The 19,185-nt window shown below is 41.2% G+C and overlaps 1 protein-coding gene across 2 annotated transcripts in view; it reads right to left on the reverse strand.

The window, feature by feature from the left end:
* The window catches only part of ELOVL2 (ELOVL fatty acid elongase 2), a 46,382-nt gene that overhangs the window by 16,910 nt on the left and 10,287 nt on the right, over positions 1-19,185 (reverse strand). Inside the window, exons 1-2 of one of the 2 annotated variants that reach the window (XM_056333077.1) lie at positions 7,819-7,838; positions 4,435-4,498 (exon numbers count right to left, since the gene is read on the reverse strand). In XM_056333077.1, coding sequence (XP_056189052.1) covers positions 4,435-4,450 — 16 coding nt within the window. In that variant the 5' untranslated portion in view covers positions 4,451-4,498; positions 7,819-7,838. Of the gene's footprint in view, positions 1-4,434; positions 4,499-7,818; positions 7,839-19,185 lie in introns of those variants that run through there. The other variant, XM_056333076.1, reaches the window with a different exon arrangement.

Genomic DNA, 19,185 nt, shown 5'->3' on the forward strand with positions numbered 1-19,185 from the left:
TCTAAAGCTGCCATGATTTACCGAGTAAGTGAAGAACTAAGTCAGTGCGAAGCTATTGCACAGGCCACAGTAGTTCCTCTGCTCTTAGAAACTGTTTTAAAATACTTAGTTTATCTTTTACAAAGACCAAGATTATGTTAGAAATTGTAAAAGAAGAAAAGGTATTCACAGTGCATGACAAACCATTTTACTGTTTTCTCGCCTGTGTGGAATTTGGAAAGGACTGGGCAACGGATGATGCACAAACCAAATGTGCCCAAGCATTGAACAAACACTTGCTGATTGCAGTTTTGCCGTGCTGTATTTTTTCTGACTGTTCTTTCCTCAGAAATACAAGCCTACAGGTATGCATAAAACAAGATTTTAAGTGAGTTAGAGTAATCTTATGAACAGGGCTATGAACATCAGCTTGCTTTCTCATTACCATCTCTCCCCACTTCCCACCTTTCTTCCGTCACAGTGGCTATTAACACTCGTCTGTCAGACTGGGGCTCTACCTGGGTTGTTAGCTCTTTTGCAGGAAACTTTCAACCAGACCTAAGCCACCATGGAACATCAGTGCTCTCCTGGTTTTGACTCACCCTTCTGGACTCCCCAAAACCCCTAGAAGAGGAGAGGTGTAGGATTAAAGCAGTCACAACAGCACAACGATTACAAAGCCCAATCTGTCCTTTAGGGCAGCCTTGCTTTGTTGTGCATTACCAAGCTAGAACGCCTGTTTGCTGTCCTCAGATCTCAATGCCTATCAGGATTGCCTCAGTGTGAGCCCAAAAACCCTCTCAAAGTTCACAAGCCACGTCTGAAGCTCTGGAATGGGTGTTTTTGAGGTGATTCTGCTCCCGTATGGGCTCCCAACAGGACACAGGAGTCATAGGACAGGTAAAGGTTGCATGTGTAAGTGTTGATCTAGTGTATGTTTTAGGAGCGTAAGAAGTTAATTTGTTTCATTGGTATCCTAAATGAAGATGTAGAAAGCAGTCATATCTGCAAGACTGCTACCTAAAGAAAGGTGTCCCCACCTGAGGATTGCAACACTTGGTGCATAAAGGTTACTTGCACAAAGGCCAGCTGGCATCAGCAGATAACAAAACAGCGTGTTTGCTCAAAAAGGAAAAGTAAGGGGAAGAGTTGAGAATACAAGTTAGACAGCATTAAATTCTGCCCCAGTACATCCTCAGAAAGTTTTCATTCTTTTGTGAGTGGCCACAAGCATGTGGGCTGATCCATACAAAAGCAGAATTCATGGGCTTGCTCAGGTCAGCACATCAAGTATTTTTAAGGTCTATACTATTTCCATTTCAAAAGAAATTATTAAAACGTGTACCCTTGCTGATTATTTTCCACCTCAACCTTGGGACCTTGAAAGGTAAGACAGTTGTGGGCAGAAAGTGGTTTGTAAAAGGCAGCCAATTAACACGATTGTTTTATTTCCACTTAGGCTTACCCACGAGTGTAGAAGGAAGGGAGAGGAAAGGGAGTGTATTTTAAAAAAGGTTGTCGGAAAAAGGAGAGTATTTCTGCTCACTGACTGATCTGCATGTTCAAGTACTGTAAAGGTCTGCTGTTGAAAGGAGAAAGGATTATTTTTACAATACTGGATGCACACAGCATCCGAATTTGAGACCAAGGCAGTGAATAAAGCCGCAGTGGGAAAGCGCTGGACTGCAGCAGGGGAAGGAGCAGGCGCCCGCGAGCTCCGACTGCTCCATGAATAAGCTCATTCACAGTCACTGGGCATCATGTGCCAGACCCTTGGGGTGAAATCTTGGCTCCTTCGAAATGAGTGGCAGGCCTCCCAGGCTCTTTAAAGGTATCAGGCTTCCATCCAGGTTTCTGTACAACTTTAGCTAGTTAGTGTCTGAGTAGATTCAGATCTTTTCAGGTGCAGAGGGTAGACAGTTTTGCACCAATGCCTTGCTACTGTTCATACTCAGGTCAGGAGTGCTCATTACTTTATCATAACTTTATTAAAATATATCTATTCTTGACCATCTCTGTTTGGTTTTTTTTTTTTTTTTCACAGATAAAACAAGCAACCAATTAACTAGATTTAGCTCCTGCAATTCAATATTCCTTAATTTTGTGTAACACCAAACAATACTCTGCAGATGACGGAGAAGAGAAAAAAGCGCTCTTACAGAACAACACAGTTATTTCACTCTTTTTCATTTTGCCTTGAGCCTAGGTAATTTCCTATCTGGAATAATATGGACCAACACCAAATTGTAAGACCACTTCTTATTAAGAGATGCACCTGATGGGCACGTATATGGCTTTTATTTCCTGATCCAAAGGACTTGCTCTGCTAGTTCAAAGGCACAAAATATGCCTATATAAAAATGAAATTCAGAACTTTGATAATACGCCCTTTATTCTAGTAGTGCAGTACTCCAGCTTGTGTTAACCTGGTACTATCGATGGGAGCAGAGGTGACCGCTGGGACCAGCGCATGTCTTTCTGTCTCTTCTCATGCTCTCGGCCACATCTGCTAATGACGACTAAAACCAGTATAGTGAGACCAGTATTTCAGGAGTTACCACCTACGACATAAACCATAAATATCGGATTGATTTTTAAAAGACTAGAGCATTGTTATCCATTCTTTTAAACGATCTTGCTGCTGAATGAAGTGTGTGCTGTGGGTGAAAATTGGTGGAGAGAAAGAAGAGGAACGATTTGTTGGTTTTAGACATTTGGGGAAGTTCTCAAGAATTCATTAGATTTTTCATTTCTGGGGTCATTCTATGCAATTTAAAACTGCAGTTTATTGTGATTTATTTATGTGTATAAACACATTGGAGGGAGCTACGTTATTTAGAAAATGTATGATACTGTGTCTTTATACCACAAGTTAAATTAAAGAGCATATAGAAAAGGCACAGACAAACAAAGGCTATCTTCAGCATTGCTGTTTGGAGACGGATGGTGATGTGCTTGGCAAGCAATACAAATAATACTCATTTAACTGAAGGGCTTTCTAAAAGCCCAAAGGGATCTGTGTGGTATTCTGCATTGGATTAACTACAGTTTGTTCCTTCAAAAAATTTGTTCTGGACCAATGAGGAAAGGAATGAAGGAAAACATACCAATTTGAAAAAAAAAAAAAAAAAAAAAAAAGTACTTTAATGCTTGTGATCACATCTCTTTGCTAATATTAAAATGCACTATTATAGAAGCTATTAATAAAACTTTTTCCATTTTAATTGCTTCTGTTACAGTTTCCAAGATGTTCAGTGTTTGTTTACCAGAAAGCTTTCCTTCAAGCTTTGCATCCACTGCAGAGATGATGGCAGATATTTTTGTAACCATCCAGTCAACTATGAAAAATGAGAATTTCTCGATTTTAAAAATGATACAGCTTTCTTTCACTTGTCCTCCTAATTAAGCAAGAACTTTTTCTGGGACCTGGAGGACATTATTACAACAAAATGAGAATACATAAGCAATATGTCCATCCACGTGGGCAGCAGTTCTGGATTTAACCGCGGGGAAAAGTTTGCAAGGCTATTCCTGAAGTTGAAAGTTTAAGTCCAGCCCTATCAACAGCAAGGTGGCCTTACAGAGACCTTCTCTGAAGAGTGACTGCTGTCTAAGCTCCTGTCTCACCACCTTCCTCCAGTTGCTTGGTGCTCTTAGCCCTGACTTTGATGCTCCATCCTTGCCTTGTAGCTTTTTCTTTCTGCAGTCCTATTTCTTTTTTTGTTTGTTTTTGACTATTACTTCTTTCAGTCCTAACAAAGCATGAGGCACCACCAAGCTACAGTTATTCAAGTTATTCTTGTCCAGACTGTTAAAGAGCAAGAACAGCAACTAGAAAGATGTATCTGTTCTCCCAGCCTCTCTACTGGTCTGCTGAAATTCTGGCTATGATCCTGCAGGGTGCTGAAGGCCCTTTCTTGCTTTTGCTCTGATCATCCTTCTGAATTAGGCTATTTAATAGGAGGCTGGAGCAAATAACAACTGCATTATGAATGAGAATCAGCACCAAAACAGATCTTCCACTTTCAGAAAAATCAAGGCTTTCAAGTTTTTTAATCTACATTAGGATGTAAGACTGAAATCCTTTATAGTCTCAGAAACAAAGGACTCTAAAATCCAGTGATTTTTTTTTTTAAGGTTTCAAAGAAAAAATCAGTTTCATGTCTTCTTTCACTTTTAGTACAATCTGTGATTGGTTTTAATTTGTATTATAGTTAATATTATGTCAAACAGACAAAAAAAATATCTAATGGCTTTCTATAAATGCAATGCATTGATAGATTTCCAACAATAATGGTGTGTTTCTACAAATACTGTGATTCTGCCTAGCCTACATTTTTCAATGAGAAATTATTCACTAGAAGATTTTGACAGCTTCTGTTTACTAGAATATTTTTTGAGTCATAATCTGGACAGGTATTACTACCTAGAAGGGCTATAGGTGGAGCAGCTTACCTCGAGGTCCAAACATATAGTCCACAAACTCATTTACTCCCCGGTCAAAAGCTTTCAGGTTCTCCTAAAAAATATAAAAAGGATATGTGACATTATCTTATGGCTCACATAGAGAATATAATTAAAAAACCCCAACAAATGTCATGCTTGAGTTATTTCCAAAGTATGCAATATCATGTCTACTGGAAAAAACCAAACCTCTTTAAAAATTAATTTAGGGCAGATTGTGGTCTAGATAACAATAGAGGCCTCGTTTACTGGAAACTGCCCAAACTGGAACCCTTTGGGAAGGGAAATTAAGGTTTTACAAATGAAAAAGAACAAGTATTACAGCAAACCCATCGGTGATGGGTATAATCTTCACTCTAATAAAGATGCTTTATGGTTTGTTATGTTTCCTCACCTGAAATATTTTTTTTATTATTATTATTTCTTTTAGAGATAATTTTGGAGAGGAGCTGGCATTTCCTTTGATAAGCTTCACAAAGCCACCTGGTTGCAACCAGCCTAGTAACAGCGCATCAGCTGCATATCTTGATGCTTTACTCTTAAAGAAGGAAACCTTTGGGGTGAGCCAGCTGAGATTTCTCTATATCAGGCACAACATTCCTAAAAAAAGGTCTTCAGGAGAACCCAGACCTCCTGCAATGAAAGTTCAGGCCATGTAGGGAGGGAGGAAGAGGAGGCAAGAAAAGGAAGACTATATTAACAGGGACATTGTGTTTTGAGGTCTAAGTCAACGAAGCCGCTAAGTTGGCAGGCTTAGCAAGGCTGTGCCTGTCTGTGACTGGATTGGGAGCTGAGCCATGATCAACACAGTCTTTCCCTTAGTCGGATGTGGTGGCCTTTCAAATATTTCTTCCCAGACTCCGGTTCTGAGTAGTGGCTTCCTGATCGCTGGTGCTTGAACCGCTCTTTACCATGAGCCTGAGGTCAGCCAGCTCTTCTTCTGCTCCTTCCAACATTGCCTTGCTGTGCTTCATGAACTAATTTCAGCACTGAGCAAATGCAGCCAGGCTGAGGAGAAAGGCGCACGGCGATGCTGAGCATCTCCACAGAGCGAGAGCTGCCAAGGGCCGTGTGTGCCTCTGAATGCCTGGGCTGCAGTCACCATTAGCAGATCTGCCTCATGAAGATCCACATTTGCACCCTGGTAGGTCCAGTCCTGGCGTCTGCACTCCCCTGCTGGGGCTGGGTTGTGGTCTGGGCAGGGAGAAGCTCCTGGCATTCCCAAGCCCCTTCTGTTTCTCCCCCTCTTATGTTTTGGTCCTCAGGATATTCAAAGTGGGCAGATTTTGTGTGAATACATGGCAGCAAGATTTTGCAGTATTCCAGGCTGTAAAGGTCTGTGTCTGCAAGATGCTGCTGTGTTCAGCTTGTCTTAAAGAAAAACTCAACAAAACCCTGAAACTAAAACTGTGTGTGTATATATACATATATATTTAACAAAAAATTAAAGGACTTGGTCTGAAAAAGGAGAGAATGAATCTGATTTTTATACTTTTGCAGCACTGAGAAAGCTAAACTAGTTTTCAGGAAAGGGTCCTGACTGCTGCCCCTGGAGAAAGGTGTTTTCTTAATTTCAGACAATGTCCGCGGCAGGCTAAAGGATGGCTTCTGTCATAGGAGGTAGCTCAGTTTCCAGGTGCTGGACCTGTGCAAAAAGATCTGCTTCCATTTTCACATCCTTGAGCTATGCTGTTTTTTTGCTATTATTTTCATGCCATCTGGGGAGTGCCACACTGCTATTTGTGATGTGCTCACCTGGTGCATTAATTTGAACCAGAGCTACTCCTGTGGTTAGACTATACCGACTGCTTTGGAAAAAATACTTTAAGGGATTCAAATGTCATGTAGGAATGAGTACGCAAAGCTACTTGCTTTCATGCTTACATTATATAAATAAATCTTACACATCAAGAACAACATAAGAAACCATGTATATTCGTTTTATATTAAAACACTCTAGACAAGTCTACTCTTGGCTGCATTGAGATGGAAATTAGGGACTGGATTCTTCTAACAGTTACATGAAGGAATTAGAATTGTAGAATATTCAGGAGAAAGAGCAGAATGAAGACTTAAAAATAGAATAATAGAATTAGGAATCATGGGAAAGAACTTTTAGATCACCAAGTCCAACTGTAAGCCTAGCACTGCCAAGTCCATCACTAAGCCACATCCCTGAGCACCACATCTACACGTCTTTTAAACGCCTCCAGGGATGGCGACTCCACCACTTCCCTGGGCTGCCTGTACCAGAGCTTGACAGCCCTTTTGGTGAAGGAATTTTTCCTAATATCTGATCTAACCCCCTCTGGTGCAACTTGAGGCCTCCTTTCAGGCAGCTGTAGAGAGCAAACGGGTCCCCCCTGAGCCCCCTCCTCTCCAGGCTGAACACTCCCAGTTCCCCCAGCCCCTGCCCCAGCCCCTGCCCTGCTCTGGTCACGCTCCAGCCCCTCAGTGCCCCGCTGCTCCAGCCTCACCAGTGCCCAGCACAGGGGACGGTCACTGCCCAGGTCCTGCTGGCCACACTATTGCTGACACCAGCCAGGGTGCTGCTGGCCCCCTTGGCCACCTGGGCACGCTGGGGGGTCATGCCCAGCCGCCTGCTGACCCGCCCCCCCAGGCACTTTCCCACTGGGCAGCTTTTCAGCTGCTCTGCCCCCAGCCCGCAGCGCTGCGGGGGGCTGTTGTGACCCAAGTGCAGGACCCAGCACCGAGCCTTGTTGAACTTCATAGAGTTGGCTTCAGCCCATCAGTCCAGCCTGTCCAGATCCCTCTGCAGAGCCTCCTGCCCTCCAGCACATCAACGCTCCCCCGCAACTTGATACCACCTACAAAATATACCAATATGTTTTTTTGAGCAGGTTACTGTCTTCATTGACGCAGCTGATGACAGCTGACCTCTCACACCTGGCTAGGATGAGCACACAGCATGCTGAGTAGATGAACCACTCTAAATTTAAAGTCTACCTCCTTATGAATGTGCTCAAGTGACCCAGTGGGGAGTTGTACCAGCTCCCAACCCTGCTCCTGTCTATCTTAATTAGCACTACATAATTCAGTGCTGGGTTTGCTTTCAGTGGTAATTTGAGAGTAGAATTTCTTCTAGGAGGTGCAGCAGAAGAAAAAATATGCTTCTTAAGAATGTCCCAGCATTTGCCTCCCTTTTAGCTTTTTTACAACTCATCTTACTTTACAGGAACAAAAATAAAGATTTACAAAATATAGATTTAGAAGGTTGTTAAAAACAATATATTTGTTTATATACCTAATACTAGCACTAATAGTTTGGAAAAAAAATATTCTTTAAAAAAAGTAGGTAATTTTGTGTGACTGGTCTTGTCACCTTCCTGTCAACACCACTACAAGAGACCATACCGTATTCCTGGGGTTTAGAACACATCTTAAAATAGTGCCTCTGTGCAGACTAGATGCAAACGTCTTGCTCAAGATGATCTGTTGTGTTTGTAAAGAAAAGCAAATAAAGCCAGCCTGAACAAACCCACATGGCCAGGCAACTCACTTCTCTCTGGCAAATCACTGTAACAGCCTTTATCAATGAAGGTATCAATGAGTTACAGGGCTAAAGATTAACTTGTATTTCATGTTTTTCCTCCTGTTGTACAGGACATTGCTGCGGGCACTGGCAATGCTGAGAGTTTGGCAGGATTTTGGACAGGTTTGTGGAAGACCTATTTAACTTCACCTATGAAAAAGACATTAGGTTATCTCAGCAAATCAAGTCACCCAAATGGAAAGATGGGGAGGGAGCATAAAGCCAATTATGATAATGCAACATAGAGATCCCTAATAAGTTTCAATATTTTTGCAACAGAGATGGAAATAAAAGCGTAAGTAGCACGGCGCACAGACATGAATTATTGTTTTCATGCTGATTGCATGTAAAACACTATTTCCAAGTCAGCAGGTATGGAAAAAAATAACTTCTCATTCTTATATATGCTTATATATGTTTGTTAGTGTTGGTCTTTACTGAGAGACCAATGCCTACTGGCTTCCTGATAGTTTTAGTAAAAGCAGTATAAGTTATGCAAAAATTATGTACCTGCTATCTAAACAGTGCAGGTATCACAATACCTTTGATTTGTCCAAAATACCTTTGATTTCTCAACATACCAATGATCTATCTTTAGGCATTATCTACTGACCACTAAAAACACTGCCTCAAGTGATGTAAGTCCTCTTTATAAAGCTATATAAACCAGGCTACCTGGATCCAATATAAACATTAAAAAAATCCTTTTTTTTTTTTTTTACAGAAGCAAGTGGATGGACACGTCCCTGTTGGCTGTTGTTCCCACTGACAACCTTCAAAAATGTCCCAACTGCTACTTCAGCAAATAAATACTGCAGTCTAGAAACAAGGAGTTTATAGCCAAAATAACTTCTTTGATCATTTGGGAACAGGAATGACCACCAACAGGCTAGGGAGCCCCCCAGAAGTCCCAGGTTCTAGTGGCTGCAATTACAGACCCTTCAGATGGAGGCTCTGCCCACAGGCATGGGGTCTCCAGAACTTGTGTTAGTCTAAGGATGTTCTAAAATTAGTTCTAAAATTAAAGGCTCCTTGAAATTCAAAGACAGTGATACCAGGCTTTCCTGAGCTGGGATGAGGAACTCGTATTCAAAATGTTCCTCATGTGCATAAAATACCGTTACAGACAATAACTGGGATTAAAAGACAAACAAAAGGTGATTATTAAATATAGGCATACATGATGAAGTATGCTTGTGAGGCTTTTTGTTTGATTATGTGGATTTTAAATGGCTTTCTGAAATAAACTTCCTACGGACGAGTAAGCTGCATTCAATCTTACTTATGCTGGAAATCTTTTGTATTAGCGAGGTTTCTTTTGTGCAAAAGCCTTGAAAATCATTCAGTATCCCAAAAATCCAAAAGAATTTGTTGCTTGTTCTTACACAGCTATACAAAAATTATATTCTCTATAAAAAAGACATCTTATTTCAATTCTCAGACAAAAACCAGAAATGGGTGCCAGCCGCTGCTCTCCAAGACAGCTCCAGGAAGCAGATGTGATGTTTGAAGCAATCATGACAGAGAACATATATATTAATTGTACGGTGATTTTTACTGTTTAGATGGCAACTTTTCCTTAATTCCCTGAAGGTTTCTGCTCTGTAAATAGTCAGTGACTGAGCAGTACTGGAAGTAATCTGAATTTATCAGCGTGTTTAAAGTAACTAATTTTACATGCTGCACATATTTGAATATATATATTAACAAAGTTTTGGAAACCTGTAGCGTTGGCTCCAGAATGGCTGAAATAGGGAATGAAATAAAGCAAAGGGAAGTCAAAGTTAAGTCTCAGGACTGTGTCATAACTGCTTATAAAAGAAATTGCTTAGGTTTTTACTGCCCAGCGCATTTAAAACTAATCTGGGAAAAAGAAGCACGATGGGGGACAATTCTTCATCACAGATTGTTTCAGATCAGCTTTTAGTTTTTTGTCATCTTTATCTTCTGTGATTTGTATTATAGCTGTGGGGGAAATATGTGTATAACAATCCCTAAAGAAAGAATTTATGTAAGGATTATTACATACAAACAGCAGGAAAAGATGAAGATGAAGGCAGAAAGGTGAGCCTGAGGTTGCAATGTATTGTGTCACTATAACAAGGGGGTTATATATACATACATACATACATACATATATATGTCTATCTCCTATAACAGGATATTCAGTGAAACTGGGAGACAGGACACCCAGAAGTTGATAATAAACTATGGCTTTATGTAATTTATAATCAATAGACGGAACTCACTGCTAGATAATCTCATTGAGAGTAGGAACAAGCTGGAGTAAGCTCATGAGAGAGCAGACACCCAGCTGGGGGATGAGACTGCTACTGTGTCCCATGGATGCACAGGGAGGGAGGGAGGGAAGGAAACAAATAACTAGAAGGACATTATTTTAGATCATCTTTTTTTAGCATTTCCGATTAATCATTTCAAGGGACAGAAACTGGACTTTTTTATTTGTCATGGTAATTTCTGTATCCCACGTTCTGGAACATTCTTTCAGCTGTGATGGCTGTCCAAGATTAGGGACTAGCTACGTTACAAACCCTCAGCCAGCCTGGCGATGCTGGCAGGAGCACGGCCCACTGGCTGCGGTGAACGGGCTGGCTACAGGGCTCTTCTGCCACGTACCAGGGGCTGTAACATGGGATGTTTTTGCTAGCGTAGCGATCTCGCTGCCTGATTCCTTCCCAACAAGTGGCACTGGGAAGCTGGCAGAATTTTGTAGCTGGATTTGCCCTATGAAGGCACGTAATTTGGTGTGGCAGAAGTGACCAAAGCTGAGCAGCACTGTGGCACAGGAAGTTCTGCTAGTACCCCAGGGCCAGAGAGGTGTCCGTATAATACGTGAACAGTCCTTGGTAATGCTCCTATCTTGCAGAAAATAGCCAAGAATTGCTAATTAAAAGAACTATTGATGACTCCATCTAAAGATACAGCTATTCTTTTAGAATTCCAAGAAAAGAGAGAGCTGTATCTTTGTTTCGGAAACACAAGTGGTGTAATACGTTTTAATTTAATGCAAAAATCTCAGGAAAATATGGTATGGTGGAGAAAAAAACACCACAAAAGAAGGCTGTTCCAGCTTCAGCACAGAGAATAAAAAATGAATGGTCTTCATATGTTACTTTTCTCTTCCTATTTCCTTTCTTCTAAAGGTTTCCATAATAAACTGTAAGCACTCCAGAAAATAAAGACGTTACTATTGTGGTCAGTAAATTATTTAAAGACTTCAAGAGCAACTTTGAAGGTAACAAAGAATAGTGCTGGTTGTACTTGAGTAGTATTTCTAAAAGATTCCAGTAAGAGCCGTGTCTTGTCTGAAAACAATTTGTTTGATTTTCAATGTTTTTCAAGCAGATTATATTTTATTCCTATTATTTTCTGATACTATGCAATATATACTCCATTCCACAGCCAAAACTTGCACACACGTGCAAATTTCTGGACATTTTCCAGGTGATATTACTAAGTCCAGCACTTTCTGAGATAAAAAGGGCAATATCTTTGCAGCTGAGGGTTATTTTTGCATATATTTGGAAATGATTGACTGCAGGCTGGCATCCTACACAAGGCTGGTAGCTTGCTGGCCAGCCTGTTATCTGGCTAAATCAATAGGGGATCTGATTCATCAAATCGGCTCGTTTTCTCTAAAGGGGATTGAGAACAGCTGTTTGAACAGTGATTACAGCCAAAAGTGCTGAACACCTTCTCCTGTGCTAATTTAGTCCCTGCAGAGTTGATGAGTGTTACTGAGGGTGAAAAAATAAGTAGGAGATAGCTGCAAAGGGGAGGGAGGCTTGCAGATTTTTGTCTCGGTAGCTGCTCAGGTTATGCTACCTGCAAGAAAATGCTGTGCTTTCAGTGAATGCCTCAGTAAGATGACTGGCTTGCAATTTCTGATATGAAAAATGAATGGAAGGATGCAAAGTCTGGTAAGTACGGAAACACACAGCTAAACGTAGCCAGAGGTTTCATCTTTAGCTGTTACTGCATTCGGGCTGTCTAGATGGCTTAACTTGGAACAATAGATATGATTTTTTTTTTTTTCTGAAATATATAGTTTCTTCTATGTCTTTGTATTTTTTAAATGAGGGCACTTGTGTCTAAAGGTTCTTTTTCTTTATTGTTGTTTAAAGAAATTCACCATGTGGTTTAGCAATGCCTGCAGGAAAGCAACAAGCTGCCAGGAGAATCTGCATTAAGCCTGCAGCAGGACATTTTGACTTGCCTATGTTACTAGGAGTGTGCTAGAAGATGTCACTTACACAAGCAAATTGAATTTCTTCAATTTCATCTTGATTTTTAGTTCTGCATTCTCTCTACTCAAACTTATCTTGCAAGGAAGAATTACATCCTCAAAGAGGTCTGGGGTGTGGTGTGTGGTGCTGAGGTGTCTTGACAAGCTCTGTGGTCCCAGGTGAGATGTCTGAGCTCCCTGTGCAAGGCACAAGACCTGGGTAACTGGCTCCCTGGGCTGCAAGGACAGATGGGCTTGGAGAGGACACAGGAGCTCCCTTTCTGGGGGGTGGTACCTAGGCGACTGCCTGCCTCCCCCTGCTTGTGGCTTACAGCCAGTGACTGTTTTCGGAGTTGCGTAACTACACTGTTAACTCTGGAATTTATTTTCCTTTATTTCTTCATCTGCAGCTCTTGCTTCCCTAAGAAATACTGCAGTGTGTGCCTGAGCAGAGACTAGAATCCAGATGTTGAGAGGAACGATTTCAGTTCCAATTTTTTCCTCTTTCTTTGATGCTGGTGATGACTGACTGTGCTTAAAAATCTGGGGGGGATGTGCCAGCCCAAGCAGTTAAGGAGGTCATAAAAAGATGTGAGATACAAGTTCAAGTCAGGTAGAAGAGTGGTTTGACACTTGGTGTCCCCTAGAACAGGTGAGGGCTGTATGTACTGAATTAACAGGAGTGGTAAGGTAGTGGGCCTGGTGGCATCCATGAGGGCACAGTTTTGGTCTGTATGTGGCAATCTCAAACCCAAGGCTAGGCAAACCATGTCCCACAGGGGAGGGAGGGCAGGGAAGGCATGGCTCGAGAATGCTCCGGGGCGTTAGAGGCTGAGGCCGGTATAGATATATGCAGAAATGCAGATGCTCTTACTACTGGAGACGTGAACACCCAGAGAATTTAGGAGCCTCCAGCATCACGTGGCAGCAGGGTCCTAAATTTGGAGTGTACGCACCCTGAAAAAGAAGTTTGATGATTGAAGGAATATGGCCAACAAACAACCCTGTGCAGCCTCTGGTTCTCCCTTCACATCTGTCCCTGCTTTGCCAGCATTTTGTAAGGTTCAGCAGTTTCCTAGCACATGAGCTTCAACCAAGCAAAAATCTAGTGTCAAGATGCTGGTACGTGTCAGATGTAAACTGCAGTTTTGAAAAGGAATCCAGAAAAACAGCACTTCAAAGAGTAAATGCTAGCCTGTTGGGTTTTTTTGTCTTGGTTTGCTTTGACTTTAATATTAGTGGTTTGCTGCATTTTTATTTTCAAAGTCGTTCTGCTTTACCTCTAGAAACAAATGCATTGCTTAAGCTGCTGCTTCCTTCCTACAGTTACAGTCAGTTTAAAAATAAAAAATAAAATACAAAAAAAGAAGCTAAACTGGTTAGTATTTTGTTCATCAATTACCCTTACTGCAAGCTGTCCTCATTAGGCCTTGGCTTGTAGAAAAATCTTAAAAAGAACAGGAATCTCTCTGTGACACCAATGAAGAGGATTCAGAATATATTCCTTGCTCCAGTCCAGACGGCAGCATTTGTGCCTGTTAATGTTTGAAAATAAGGAACCTCTCCTTTTTTTTCCCCCCCCACTGGTGTTTTTTTGCATTTTTTTGGGGATATTGCTGTATTCCAGAGGCACCCTGCACAGTACCTTCAGTGACACTATGATACTACTGATTCTGAATTGTAAAAGCTTTGTGTGTGTCTGTTCGTTCTCAAAAGATACCCATTTTTTTTCCCCTTCCAAACCCCTTGGGCTTTAACTCTTGATACTATAAGGCTTCACACACTGTCATAGTTCTTGTGTCTTTCTGAAAACCCTAGGTTCTAGCTGTAGTGAAGCAGAATAACAAGTTCTGCCTTGCACTGCTAAATTTTTAAGAGTACATGTAGAAAACCCAAACCCCAGCACGTATTGCTTTAGTGCAGTTGTATTTGTCGAGTTGCGTGGCACTTCAGCTTGGTGTAAAACTCCTGAAACCGGATTGCCTGGCTTTGGGGGTTGCTTTGTGAGCACCTCAGTCCTGCATGACAGGGCTTTACATCCAGGACACTCCAGAGAAATGCTCTTCTCTCAAGTTTTATCAATTATCGGTTGATGGTTGGTGTGCTCCTGTAGGAAAAAGAAGTCTGAGCTGTTCGTAGCGAAGGAGCCAACGTGCTCCAGGCTTTTCACTTCTGGAGAGATGGCACTAATGTTTAGGGTCCTTCTACTTTAGGACTTTTAGTTTTATTTAACAGGAGGTGTCTCTTCACTTTGTTTTGCAGCACTGCTCAGTGCTATGCACTCATCCCACACATGGGAATAAGGACCTAGGTGGAGGAATATCTGATTTATGGCTTCTGTCAGGACTCAAATCAGGTTGAAGCATCATCAGCACCAAAGGTGAATAAGATCTAAAAGGCAGAACAATTTTCATGAAAACATTTAATGTGAGCTATTTCAGACATCATTCTTTGTTTCTGGACTATGCAACCTGCTAGGATTCACAGAAAATACTGATTTCTCAGATAAAATAAAGTAAGTCTTATTTCACCAGCCACACTACTGTCAGATCATATATCATTATGAGATAAATTGCTTTTGCAAAATTGATCAGCTGTTTTTGTGGGTTTTTTAAGTACGAGGAAAAGGCATTTGGAAGGTTTCTGTGCTACAATTGCATGGGTTGGAATAAAAGTGATTTAAGAACCCATTAATATTTACTTGGTTTCTCAAAATTGATTAATAATTTAAATACTTGAAAGCATTCAGCATATTACACGTTTTTCTTTGTTTTATCTTATGAAAGGTTGTGTGTCACATTTTCTCTAGGATGAAAAATTCCCTTTCTGGAATCGCTGCTTGCAGGATCTCACTTCTACAATTCCAATTTTTTTTCCCTTTGTTCTTTACAATTATATTAAGTAATTGCTATAATAATACATGGGTATTGCACTGCTCGAAATAGAAGTTGTTCTGGCCTTAATAAAAGAGCAGAAAAGGCAGGGTGGCTGCTGTGGCCCAATTTGCAGTATGTGTCAGTCATGTACACTCCCCAGAACCGTATCTTTATAATCCATCCTCTTGCCTGTTATCAGAATTTCAAAATGAAACTGTCACCAAAGCAGATCAGTGCAATCCTTTTAAAAGTAATCCTGCTCAATTCTACTTGCTACACAGGGGAACATCAGCTTAACTTGTAATTAAAGAAGATTTCTCTAGGGAGACCTCAGATGTGGCCTGTCAGTTCCCAAGAAAATGGTAGCAATCATTGACCTCATTTTTCATTTGCTCTAACAATCAGATTTAAAATGACGGTATGACCTGAGATGGAGCATAATTACCATCAGTGATGATGTGATGAGACTGTATGACTGTGAGGGAATAAACGAAGAGGAAATCAGTCAAAAATGAAGGGGCAGAGGAAAAAAAAAATCTGCCTTTTTCCAATAGTCTGAGTGAATAAATCACTTTCTCAGGCAAAGCAACAATTCTTGGGAACTGGTCCTGGCTTGAATAAGAGAAAGTTTCCTTTGGAGCAAGAACAATCCAAGTTACAAGCAGAGAACCCCAGTGAGTGGGTTGGTTGGTTGATTTTGAGAGGTTCGTTCCGTTACGCTTGCTTCCTTAATGGTCTGTTCAGCTCTCATTGACTTTACAAGGTGTTGGAAAGACAGATCAGTATCAGAAATAATTTTATGTCAGCTATCTGAAAGCTTGCACAGCTTAACACACCTGCTTCCAAACAACTAGCTTGCTAAAGCATGCCTAACCAGAATATGTAATGAAGCAGCAGCGTGTTGCTTCTTGTCATATAAGAGCAAGACAGCCAGCTGCACCCTGAAAAGCACAGGAAAATAATTCTACCAGAGCAAGGGAGGGTAATTACCCTTTTAAGACTTTGGATTTACCAGATGATTTGGTTTTGGGACAGAATATTCTCCAAAGATGTGCTTGGGTATACAGCATCTGCCCGACATATGACATGTATGCAATTACACAGCAAAATGTAGCAAAAAGCTTGAATCCTGAATGCAGACCCATGCAGAGGATAAATGAGATGGGGACAGGGAGCAAATGAAGTGGCAGAGGAGAATTACAGTGACAAGTTTGTAAGGCAGCTCAGTCCTCTCAGTATTCCATATCTTGATACTTTTGTTTTCCTCACTCTTTGCAGACAGATTTTCTCACTGCTGAGAAGATGATTTCATGAGTTAGTGTAATGTATGTAGGGCTTTATACTGTACTTGCTGTACACATTTGCATGTTTTTCTGGTGAAAGTGATAGAGACAGACAACACCTCCTTTCCAGTACTGTGAAAATCCCTTCATTTTCTGCTGTAACAAACTGCAAGATCGAAGATGAATAGAGGATCCTAAGCCTCGGCACAGGATCTCATGGCTTGTTGGACAATGAGCCTTAAAAAAAATAATAAAATAATAAAAAAATCAACCCAAAAGCAAGAGCTCTGGCTTTCCCACAACCCTGGCAGCGCAGTGAGACAAAGGGCACTCTATGCTGAAGAAGCAGGTTTCTTGGTTGCCATCCCAGATGTCTGCAACATAACAGTGTGTCCCTGTGCTGGGGATTAACGTGTGAGGGACTGCCTGCCCCTCCCGTTACAGCCAGGGAGGGCTGAAATGGATTTTCTAAAATGTGTTCCCTGACTGGATGGTTTTGCCCAAATTTGTTAAACAGCTGGTGTTACTGCTGTGCGGTACTTGCCTGCTGGGGCGGGGGTGAGGCAGGAGTATTTGAAAACCTGTGTGAGTAGTGTTTCTGGTTCCTCTGGGCAGTTGTCAAAGTAGGGCTGCGTGGTTTTATCTTTAAAATACATGAAAATATAAACATTTAAAAATTAAAATAAAGCCTTAGGGTTTTTCTTTCTATCTTATGCTCTTTGACAGGCCACTGTGAGCAGCCCTGCAGAAAACTGTAAATCAGAAACTTGACTTGTAAAATATTAACTAAGCAATTGCTGAATTAAGACTTTTTCCTGCAATGCTAATTCCTCTTATAGACACACTTTTGCCAGGGACAACAGTGTCAGACAGTTGAATACAGCCTGTGAAGGACACAACGAAACAAGAAAGACTCTGAGAGCTGTTGGAAAAATGGACAGCTTTATATGTAAATTTAATTAATACCTGTTTCAAAACAACAACAAATTCACCTAGTCAGGACATAAGAGGTGACATGGGCTTCTAATATATATAATGCTAAAGGTACCGTACATAAAAGGAATGAAATGCAGCACATTTTGTTTGCATCACTTAACTGTGTACTGTATTTATAGTCAATGTATTATGAAATTTGGAAGTTCATTACTATTAATTTCATGCTCCTGAAGTATCTTAAAATTGCTGTAGCTACTGAATGTGTACAGGAGAATGTTTTAAGTATAAAAACACCTGTAAGCAAATAGACAATTATAGTATAGGATACCTCAGCTTTTCAGAAAAAATAATGCTCCTGAACATACTTTTATCCCCGTGAGCAAAACTATGTCAAGTCGATGCAGTTATTAAACTGCACTGAACCTCTTGTAGGCACAAATAAAAACCAAATCAGAGCTAGAGAGCTGCTGCATTTTGGGTGCTGTGAGCATCACTGTGCTGGCTGGAGAGCTGGGTTCCCACCACCGGCTTCTCAGCTGCGCATCCTTTGGGCTGGGAACGCCGCTGCAGACCTCTCGGCTGTGCTGGTTGTACAGCTCTTACATATTTCAGATGAAGTGACTCTGGTTAATTGAAACTACCCGAACAGGAGTTCTTAAAAGATGTTCGGCATCGCTCCTCACATGAACTTTGCAGGACGGTGACCTGCAGTAAAGGGATGGTGCTGTGTGGCTGGGAGTGGTGATCTCACCTGCTGGCACAGCTGGAACTAGAGCAGGCAGATGTTCACATCCTTGGTTGGGTTTTTGTAGTAACTTCTTTTGTATAGATCCCCCAGGTCAAGCTCCCTCTGTCCCATGTTTTTACCGAGGGAAAACACTGAGTTCTTATTTTCATAAATCCACGTGCTCTGGAGGTTACAGTCATACTTTCAAGTTCTGCATTGGCACAGTAAAACTAGAATTATATTTAAAAGGAATATCTGTAAGTTAAGAGCATTACTGACCTCTGTAAAGTCAGAAAACCCACAAAGGAACAAAGGAAAAAGGATTAAACCCCACAGAAACACATGTATAATAATGCTTATGTGTTTGCTTTCTTTCCCAAACCCTCTCCTGAATGTCTTTTTTAATCCTTATGTAAAGTTACTGAGATGAACTCTGCCCAGCTGGATTTCCTTTGTGAAAAATTGTGCTTATAAACATTTAGTCGAACCAGGCTAGCTTCCTTCCCAAAGGCACAATGTGTCAAGATCTAGCCTGAGATTCTACCCTGTGCAACCTGCTCAAGTTATTATATATATTATATATATATATAATTATGAGGTATAAACCAAGACATATTCCCATTCCCTTGCCACCCAGGAGTGGACCTGGAAAAAGCAGATTGATAAGGGGGCATGTTCATTGCATAATTGTGACCCAACAGGTATGGGTAAATCCTGTGCTGTCAGCTGAATAGACTGGCAGAGCTCCACAGAGGTGTAACGGTCCCACTGTCAGGGATGGAGCCCTTGTATTTTAATTTCTTTCCAAAATGAAGGAATCTGTCAAAGTAGCTCAGTGCTGCAGGTCATCATACGTGTGCACGTGTTTTCTTTCCATTGCTCTCCATTCAGAGGCTGGTGAGATAGGTCACGCTGTAGCCTGCTTTAGCCACAGCCTTAAAAAGTAACAGCACTCAGTTTAAGATTTGTTCTTGTTCTTCTGGTCTGGGTGAAGGAAATCCTGTTGTGTTTATTTGCCCATTAGAGAAATGGGGGTTTCTTGGTTTGCAGGCATTTGCTACACCATTCCTTGTAGCCACTGCTCAAACACAGAGACCCTTTCCTGACCTATTTATAGGGAT

Source organism: Falco biarmicus, chromosome 3 (assembly GCF_023638135.1).
Source record: "Falco biarmicus isolate bFalBia1 chromosome 3, bFalBia1.pri, whole genome shotgun sequence".
In the NCBI taxonomy this organism is placed as follows: domain Eukaryota; kingdom Metazoa; phylum Chordata; class Aves; order Falconiformes; family Falconidae; genus Falco; species Falco biarmicus.